Below are 10,716 nucleotides of genomic sequence, written 5' to 3' on the forward strand. Positions count from 1 at the left end.
AGCAATATTGCCCAAGAGTGGTTCTAGATCATATAAGATACTCTTATCAAGGCCTGAATTTTCAGTGTTTGTAAATTTTAAGATGGAGGTAAGTTAACAGTGCAGGTGGGCAAGTTTTTTATTCCAGAAATCTTTGGGAATATGCAAGTGGTTTCTCAGGGGCACTTACGAATGCACAAAAGAAATGACTCTCTACAAGCTCACAGTCTCCGATATTCTGGAGGTGTGTGATAAGATAAACCATCTTCAAAATTGCCCAAGTGTAAGAATTTCCTGTTCAAACTTGAAGTGACACAGTGATGAGAGATCTACTTTTTTCTAATTTTGCCTCACTCTCAGTCTGCAGGGGGCAGTCTGTGAGGACCACAGATACTGCGTGTAGACAGGAGTAGCGAGGTCTCCCGTGAAGGATGCACGACCTTCTGGCTTCCAGAGGTATGTGTCTCTACTCTCCTATTTCCCTACTGACCTGATTCATTTAATGGGACATTACAAATGCTAGATGTGTTAGAAACGAAGTACAATTAATATACAATCAAATCAAACACTGGTATTCATTTCTGTATACTTTAGAGTATAGAGTAAAATATGAAAAAAAAATTCAAATTTTTGCCTATTGAAAATTACTAGCAAGCCTATGACGTGCATATTTCCCTTTGAAAATCAGGATAACTTAAGTGAAAAGCTGTAATCCTCATGCCAAGGAGCAGTTAACTTTGGATTTTGTAATTAACAGATATACTTATATATGTGTATTACTTCATGTTTAATCCAGACCATAAAAATAGATTCTTAAAATGAATTCATCTAGTCATGAAGGTCACATGTAATTCTTCAAAAGTGCATTTCGGCTAAATAAAAAGTGTTTGACGTGCAGTAAAAATCAAGACTTAGTAGTCTCTGTAAAATGGTTATTTAAACCTAATTATAAACAATCAGGTTATGAAAACTGAACAAAACATTGCAAAAAGAGATGCCACACTGATAAGGGAGTCCTGTGGCAGGAATTGTTACACTGTCTGATTAAAGTAAAAATAGTAACATGGCAACTGTGTTACAGTAATTAAATTAAGTAACTTTGGAAAGCTTGTAAATGTCAGATTGAGTATTAAGTGTTTTACATGCATTGCATCGCACATATTGTCATTCCCAGTTTAATTAACAAACTAGGTTGCTGGACGCTAATTACTAGTTACTAAAGGTTATACATTATGAATTTCAAAGCTTGACTGCATTCCAGATCTCACTGACTGCAGCGTCCAGTGACTGAATTATTAAATTACATTTTCTGATTTAGTACGTTTTACTATGCACTAGAGCTACCTTCACAGAGTGTGGCAGTGAAGGGATTTTTCTGGACATTTTCACCAACACTGTTCCTCCATAAATGATCTACAACACATTTATTTACCATTTTTTTGTGTTTGCATATTTAACCATTAAATAAATTACAAGTTACTGGTGTAAAGTATGTTAAAAAGTCCTTTGATGTTCTGTTGCTTTTATTATTTATTGAGCTCAGGGTAACTTTAGTATGGCATGTAACATTTTTAACATATAACATATTTCATTAAAATTTAACTGATCTCTCAGAACTCTACAATTATTCCAAATAAAATATTTGATAGCACCTCTTCTGTCCTTTGACCTAATAATTGTGACTAAATTACATTAATTAATTGTTAATTACAATATATGCTAACACAACTCTTCCTCCAACTTTAGAACACTCAATCTTTAAACATTAGTGGATTTAGAAATTGTCATTAAAATGGGTGCATTGTCATTTTCATACAGCATTGTATTTTTCACAGTTATTCTAACAGTGTTAAAATGTTTCAGTGGAATCTGACTTATAAGGATGTTATTCTAAACTACTTTATTTTTCGCTAACTTGTTACTTTTCATTGCTTCAACCAATAATATCATGTCAAACATAGAATATCATAGAATTATTGGATTATTCTTTGGGAAAAATTTAATCTCTATGTCAATGAGAACAAGGCTTCATGTTGGTGAAATGCAAAGCGAGCACTATTTCTTATCTCACACTCCACCCACACTGCCTCTCCCAGGGATCTTGTCGTTGTTCACATCACCTGTTAACAGTGAGGTACTGTCATCAGAGGCACCGTCCCTGACGTTACTCAGCTGCAGAGATGGATCTCCAGCCAGAAAACGACTCAGACCTGAATGTGGCTAACGACTCCAGGAGACAGCAAAGGAAAGGCAAGGGCATGAGAAGCTCCACTTTACAAACTGAACAGCAAATATCCTCTGTGGAAATAGAGTTTCAAAATGCTTCTCAAGATCTTCAAGGGAATGACGAGAGCCATCGCAAAGGTGGCACATTGAACAGTCACACAGTATAACTGTTCTGGGATGTGCAGTTGGAGGGAAGAAGTGTGGGGGGAAGAGCAGGGAATTAGCTGACATATTTTTTCATTTGTGAAGATCAGAGCTTAAAGTTGCAAAACAGTGTCTCAATATGAAATCTGAGGACTCATTTATTCAGACATAGTTGTAAGGTGTAGTCTTCGACCAACGGCTCATGGAGGATTGTATTTCCTGACAATGCAGTGCTATATTCTGGGGGGAAGATGGCTGTGGGGGAATTGGTTTGAGGTGGTTCAAGATTATTTATGTGATTCTCTGTTCATTTGGGTTCTCTGTGAAAACTGTCCAAGCAATGTCTCCATGTGTTTTTCTCTCGCTGCCGATGCACCACCACCTCCAGAGAAGCTCATGGCTGGGGTCCTGGGAGTCGTCTGCCTCATCTTGGTGTTCACTGTAGCCAGAGTGATACTACTTCTTCCCTGTAAGTCAGCTTTTCAAATATTTAAGAGAACTTCTCACATTAATGTATCTCAGTGCCTCTGAACATTTTAATATATTATGGAATAGAACTCTTCTTTTAAAGTCAGCATTTAGATAAATGCAGAATGTCATTCTGAATTTGTCAAGTGCATAGAGAATGATTGTAGAGAGATTTTACATGTATTTGTGTATTTTGATTTCATTACTCAAATATATGCATTAGGAGCCTAAAAGGCCCTATTGAGAAATACAAATTAATTCTTGAGGTTGTTTAAACCAATATTGTCAGATATGGTGAAGTGTGTTCCAAAATCTTCAAATATTTTTCCCCTAAATCTTTACTTTTTATTAATTGTTTTGGTGAAATCAATTCTATTTCAGATTTCTCTGCTCCTAAGCAATACAGCAAATTTAAAACTATGAAACTAAAATTGTGATGTTTAATTATGTTTAATTAATTATATATTAATTAATTATTATTTTTTATTTTGAAAATCACTGTAATGTTTTCTAGGTACTGTAAAACTGGAGAGGAGCAATTGGCCCACAGCAGCAAGGATGGAAAAATATACATTATGATTTTCCAAGTTCTGTTATTAGTATAGTTTATATTTTTCTCTGTTCTATGGAAGGCAAAATGTATTTTTGTGGGACGATATAAATTATAAAATATGGCAACAAATGTTTATAAATAATGATTATAAGGGAGTGCTTTTTTCTTATGCAACAATATGAAGAATTATATACTGAAAATTACCATTCCACCCCAGGCTCGGTGTCTCAGCTGAGTTGCACGTTGTTCGGTGCAACACAATACAGCATGTGTGATTCCTGGTCAAGGCTCATACCCAGGTTGCGTGTTCGATCCCTGTTCAGGGCACATGTGGGAGGCAACTCATCGATGCTTCTCTCTCACATCATGGTTTTCTCTCTTTCTTTCCCTTCCTCTCTCCTTAAAACCAATAAATGTATCCTCGTGTGAGGATACAAAATAAATGAATAAAATAATCACCATACCAATTGTGACCAATTGGCTTAAATGTCCTACTGCTCTAAGAGATGAATAAATAACATTCCTACTGTAAAAAATAGTGGCTACATTCATAGACGTCGTAGGCATTAAAAACTGGATGTATTTGCTTGTGCATTTATTTTTTTGTTTTATTTTATTTATTTATTTTTTATCGTTGTTCAAGCACAGTAGTCTCCACTTTCTCCCACCACCCTCCCCCTCCCCACCCATGCCCACTCCACACCCTCAATCCTACCCCTGTTGTCTTTGTCTATGGGTCCTTCATACATGTTCTTCGATGACCCTTCCCCTTCTTTTCCCCATTATTCCCCTCCCCTCTCCCCTAAGGTCACTGTCAGTTTGTTCTTTATTTCAATGTCTCTGGTTCCATTTTGCTTGCCTGTTTGTTTTGTTGATTAGGTTCCACTAATAGGTGAGATCATACGTGTGTTTTATTAATAAGGGCACGAAGAGTGGGGGGTGAGAGATGTAACCTTCCTCCCAGATGTGTATGACTGCTTTCTGTTCTACATGTATCAGCCTGCCAGGGTGCATAGGGACTGTGCTGGTAAATGTATATATCTATGCATATATGTAGGTTAAATTTTATTTTCGTATTCAAATTGTGTTCACTTAAAAGTTCATAATTTTTACGTTCACCAGTGCCTCCAAACACTCCATAATATTACAGAATTAACTTTCATGATAAAGTATATCTTTAGACTAAGTGCAAAATTGTTATTCTGAATTTCTCCAGGTATAAATATAAGAATGATTTTAGAAAGTAATTTATAAACATATATACATATATAACAAAAGTTGTTATCAATGTAAATACATTTTTAAAGATTATATGGAACTTTGCACTTTAATATTCTCACTGCCTCTAAATACTTCATAATATTATAGAACTCTCATTTAAAATATGCATTTAGACTAAATGTAGAATGGTTATTTTGAATTTGCTAAATGTATGACTAATAATGATTGTAGAGAGTATTTTAAATACATTCATATATTCTGATTTCATATTTCAAACACATGTATTTGAAGAGTGGATGATCTTAGAAATGCAATCTCTTTCTGAGATTGGTTAAACAAAATAATATTAAGAGATAGTGAAGTTTGGTCCTCTAGACTTTTAATATATTTCCCCTGAATGGTTATTACTTTATTAACTTTTCCTGGCAAAATAAATTTTATTGCAGATTATTCTAATCCTAAACAATACGCCATATTTCAAAGTATTATAATTTATTTAGATTAATTTCTAAGAATGACTTTAATTTTTGTAGCTCCTGCAACACTGAAGAAGAACTACTCCTCCCCAATAACAAAGATCCAGAAAGGTACATAATTTTCAATGTTCTCATGTTTGCACAGTTTATATTTTTGTCTCTATCTTAGGTGAGATAAAAATGATAACAAATATTTTTTGGGGAACATGAATTATAGAATGGGCTACAATTGTTCGTAATAATATTTGTGGAAGAGTGTTTTTTCTTACACAACTAGATAAAGAAATATTCATTTAAATTCTCCAAACCCATTATTGCCTATCGGCTCAAACTTCCCACTGTTATAATATGACAAAGTAAGTGATTTTACTCTTCTTAACAAGTGCTTTCATTCATTGACTGTTGGACATGTGTAGAGTGGACATTTGTGTGTGTGTGTTTGCTTCACATGGGCACGTGAATTAGGGGGTGAGGGGCTGACTCTTCTGTGTGTTTGTGTGAGTGTGTTTTGCATTATATGTACCAGCCTGTGAGGATGCTTAGAAATATTAAGTACATATATGTTTATACTTGTGCAATTATGTAACATAATTTTCATTTTTAAACTTGAAGTTGTTGTTGGGTAATAATTAATCATCATTCCTCAGCACGCTCTTGTGGTCATTGTCCACCGGAGTGGTTTACATACTCCAACAACTGCTATTACATCAACACTGAAGAGAAAACATGGACTGAGAGTTCGATGGCCTGTGCCTCTAAGAACTCTAGCCTGCTCTGTATAGATGATGAAGAAGAAAGGGTGAGATATCAAACATTTCATACACTTCATTAATGGCTTGTTTCAGTCAATATTATATTTGTAGCATTCATCCATATTTTTGTATGTATTTGTAGCTATTTAAAGTCTGTGTAATATTCCATTGTTTGACTTTATAATATTTTGTTATATTGTATACCAGTAATGCACATTTGCTTTTCATAGAAAACTGTGCTTCTATATGTGTTTGGTTTCTAAATTCAACTTTGCCATTTAACTTCACCTTATGTGAAGGACACTAACCACATCACAGCTGAGCAGATTGGTTACACAGGGGGGAGAACCAGGTGATTACAAATCAGATCACGAAATGCAGCTGGCAGTCCTCCACAGCCCTGCCCCTGAGCATTCGTTCTCTCAGCCCTTCTCCTCGCTCGCCACTTACCCACCGGGCTGACTTTGAGTATTGTAGAGTCTCTTTGCTTGTTTCTGAACCTCATATAAAGGAAATCATACAGTAGACATTTTTCTTCCTGCCTTTTTTCACTCCCACATGCTATTGCTGCCTTTTATCTGTATTGCATTTATCTGCTGTTAGGTAATTTTCACTGCTGACTTATGTGAATGTAACAGTTGAAAATCCATCTATCTGATGTCTTTCATTGGGGAGGTGAGTCTCATGCCCTCTGCCATTGAGATTCTCTCTTTATATTTAACCTTTGGCATTTTAATTATGATGTGTCTTAGAGTGGGCCTCTTTGCATCCCTCATACTTGGGACTCTCTGTGCTTCCTGGACTTGCATGTCTATTTTCTTCACCAAATTAGGGAAGTTTTCTTTCATTATTTTTTCAAATAGATCTCCTATTTCTTGCTCTTTCTCTTTTCCTTCTGGCACCCCTATGATATGAATGTTGTATCACTTGACGTTGCCCCAGACGCTACTTATACTGTCGTTAATTATTGGATTCTTTTTTCTTCTGGTTGTTCTGTGTGGTTGTTTTTTACTTCATTATCGTGCAAATCACTGATTTGATTATTGACTTCATCCACTCTATTGTTGTTTCCCAGTAAGTTGTTTTGTATTTCAATTATGTATATTTCACTTCTGACTGGATCTTTTTATGCTGTTGAGGTTCTCACTAAATTCCTTGAGCATCCTTATAACCAGTGTGTTGAACTCTGCGTCTGATAAATTGCTTATCTCTATTTTGTTTAGCTATTTTTCTGCAGTTTTTATCTGTTCTTTCATTTGGGCTGTTTTTCTTTGTTTCTTCATTTTGGCAGCCTCCTTGTGTTTGTTTCTCAGTATTTGGTAGAGCTGCTTTGACTCTGTGTCTTGGCTGTGTGGCCTAATGTAGTAGGTGTCCTGTAGGGTCCAGTAGCACAGCCTCCCCTATCAACGAGGCTAGTTACTCAAAGTTTGCTCTTCATGTGGATTGAGTGCACCCTCCTCTTGCAGGTGAGTCTTGGGTGCTTTTGGCAGGTCAATGGGAGGGATTTACCCAGGCCAGTCAGCTGGAAGGACTGGCTGTTTCCATTGACCACCAACCTCTGACCTCTGTGGAGGATAAGCTGTGCAGAGGAAGTGTGGTGGTGCTCCAACATGGTCTGTAGCTGTCCACTGGGTGCACAAGTCCTGGGGTTTCCTGGGTGGTAAAGGCCAAGGTCAGGCCCCACCTCTGCTTGGCCCGGGGCCACCCTGCCTGCGCTATAGAGCAATCTGAGATGGGTACTAACTGTGCTGGGATTGGAGATTCCCAGGTGAAGCCAAGCTGTGATTTTAGTCTGGCTGCTGCTAGTGCAATGCCTGGCAACATTTGGCTAGAGATCTGGTACGTAGAAAAGGAAGAAGGTGGGGGTTCACTGAAGCCAGTTGTTGCTGTTTGAAAGAATTTAGGAAGTTGTGAAGCATGAGCCAATACCAGCCATTCATATGGAAAAGCCACTGTTAATAGCTGTAAGTTGGGTGGGATAGAGCCTCAGGTGATCCCTAGGGCTGGGCAAACATTATTACCTAAGTCAATTGCATCTCAGATATGGCACCCGCCTGCCGGCTTGTGGCTCTGCCCACCTTTCCGTCTGGGAGAAAACTGTCCCAAAGCTGTCACCTTCATGCCAGACATTGCAGTCCCTCCCTGTATGCCAATGGTACCTTTCAAGCTGCTACCACAGTGCTGGAGTTCAGAGGGAATGAGTCTGTGTAAGTTCATGTGTGGGATCTCTAAGAAGAACTGTTTGGGACTCCAGAAGTTCCTCCACTGATTCAATTCCTGCTGGTTTTTGCAGTCAGAAGTTATGGGGACTTATATTCTTGGCACTGGAGGAGGTCTGGTGTGGGTCTGGGACTCCTTGCTCCCGAGATGGTCCTCCTGAATTTTTATCCACAACACGTGGATGTGGCAACAGTCCATTCAGCATCTCCAGCCCTCCTACCAATCTGGCAGATGTAGCTTCTAATTCCACAGTTGTCAGACTTCCATTCAAATTGATTTCTGATGGTTCTGAGTGATGGGCTTCTGTAATTTAGCTGTAATTTTTATGTGATTGTGTGAAAAGGCAAGCTGTATTTACCTATGCCAACACCTCCCCCTTTATTTTCTTAATTGTAATCCCTTAATTTTTTAAAAAGTGAATCTCTGAAAAATGGTAGAAAACTACATTGATTTAGTTATGGAATCAAGTACATCATAAATGTTCAGAAACTTATTGATACCTTTCAGTATTAGATTTGTTAACATGAGTAACAACTAAAATATATGCAGCAGAATATTCCTTATTAACCTAAGAGGATAAATGAAACTATGATGCATAAATGTTTAGGAGTTAATTTTAAATCAAATGTACACATGTTGATGAAAAGTTTTGACAGTATGACAATTGATTTTAGTACATCTTTAGTAAAAGTCTTAACATGTCTTTGTGTTAGATTAGGATCCAACACTCCATTTTGTTCTCTAAAGGAAGGATCCTATGACACAATACACTACATGCACCTTAAAAAATATAATGCAAACTTTCAGAATGATTATTTAAATAATTTGTTTTATTTTGGGGTAGAAATTGCTGAGTTTCCTATCACCTGCATCGTGGATCGGAGTTTTTCGTAGAAGCAGTGATCAGCCATGGATGTTGATAAATGGTTCAACTCCCACACTACAGTGAGTCTTTTTTATTTTGTGCGGTATAAAAGGAAAACATAAAAGAGAACAATTCAAAAGTTTTATTAATACATTTGTTTAAGTTGAATTGTGAGCATGATGTTCAGAGTTAATGCAATGTTGATATAAATATTAAGAATGACTACCTAGTTTTCCTAGTAACCAACTTTTACTATATCATATGGAAAACATCACTGCCCATTTGTAAAACATGCTATTGTGCTTTCATAGAACATGCTATTTGTTGTTGCGTGGATTGCCCTCGTACAACGTAGAACAGGAGGGTGCGTTTTCTCCACTGCAGGATAACAGAATCGCCACCCGGTAACAGAAACTGTGTGATGTTACACAAATACGGCCTCACAGCAAGCAGTTGTGAATCTTCAAAGATATATATTTGCAAGCATCGGTTTTATGGTTAAAGCTTGGATTCTGCCGGGTAACTATTTTTCATAAAATGGCAATAATATTATGATTGCATAAGTCTTCAAATGAATTATTTGTTCTAGTAATGAAAAAAATTCCATAAGCATTACTGGAAACTAATATACACATCCCAAAGTACAGATATACTTTCTTTTAGTGTCTGCCACTTTTTGCTCAGCATTATGTTTGTGACATTCAACGTTTCTAAAAGATCACATGTTGTGTGAGTCAATTTAAATGGAATATCAAGAACAGGCAAACCCGCAGAGGTGAGGGTACATGGGAATAGGAAATGACTTCTAATTTCTTCATGGCTTCTTTAGAGGGCTGAAAACTTTCCAAATTTTGCTGGTGGAGATAGCTGCAAGGCTCTGTGAACATACTTAACATCACTGATACGCACATTCAAAATGCATGAATTGTGTGCTTTGTAATTACACCTCAGAAAGGCTTAAAAAAAAACACTTGGTGTTATGTTTGGGACTGCATGTAAACTTTAAGTAATTTATAAAGATTAAGCAATTAACATATTGATACTTCCCATCAAATCATACTTTATTCTTCCATATATTTCGTTTTCTTTCATTTCTTTACTATAGTTTTAATTTTCCTATATTGAAGTCTTAAAGAAATGTCAATATTGGTATTTCATAGTCATGATTTTGTAAATGGCATACTTCTCTAAAACTTTTCTTCAGTAAATTTTGTTACTTTAAAAAGATATACAATTGAGATTTAGATGTTAATCTTGTTGTATTAGTTTTATCATTACAAACATATATTCCTTTGAATAGTTTATATTAACATTTATATAATTTCTTTTTCACTCGTACCATTTTTTCATTTTCTTCATTTGTTACCACAGAGTAGGTTTTTATTTCCAATGTTGGATAGTATGGAGAGTAAAAGTTCTATATGTACCCTTCTCTATTTTAGGGAAAAATATTTAAATATTTCATCATAAAGTAAGAGTTCTGTTTTAAATTTTTTCATTATGCTTTTCACATATTAAAGCAATTCCATAATATTGCTATTTTCTAATAGATTTATTTTGATTCATGTTACATTTTTATTACTGTTATATCATTTGGAATGGTAAATGTTTTCTGTGTATAATGTTTATGAAGTAAACTACCTTTATTGCATTTCTAAATTAAAGCCACGATCATCATTTTGTTTTGTCCTTCTTTAAATTTCAGTGCATATATTACACTTATGTTAAGTTGCTTTTTTACCATTGTCCTAAATAAAGAGTTCTGAATGGGTTTTTATTTAGACTATGTACTTGACAGTTTTTATTATTTAT

At 35.9% G+C, this 10,716-nt stretch overlaps 1 protein-coding gene across 1 annotated transcript; it reads left to right on the top strand.

The window, feature by feature from the left end:
- The first annotated feature begins 408 nt into the window (after nucleotides 1–408).
- Nucleotides 409–8,988, top strand: LOC128780412 (NKG2-A/NKG2-B type II integral membrane protein-like). Its single transcript, XM_053919784.1, has 6 exons — nucleotides 409–435; nucleotides 2,076–2,338; nucleotides 2,712–2,818; nucleotides 5,125–5,178; nucleotides 5,715–5,866; nucleotides 8,884–8,988. The coding sequence occupies exons 2-6, from the start codon at nucleotides 2,160–2,162 to the stop codon at nucleotides 8,986–8,988; spliced, it is 597 nt and encodes a 198-aa protein (XP_053775759.1). The 5' UTR covers nucleotides 409–435; nucleotides 2,076–2,159.
- The last annotated feature ends 1,728 nt before the right edge of the window (nucleotides 8,989–10,716 follow it).

Source organism: Desmodus rotundus, chromosome 3, assembly GCF_022682495.2.
Source record: "Desmodus rotundus isolate HL8 chromosome 3, HLdesRot8A.1, whole genome shotgun sequence".
NCBI classification, from domain to species: Eukaryota; Metazoa; Chordata; class Mammalia; order Chiroptera; family Phyllostomidae; genus Desmodus; species Desmodus rotundus.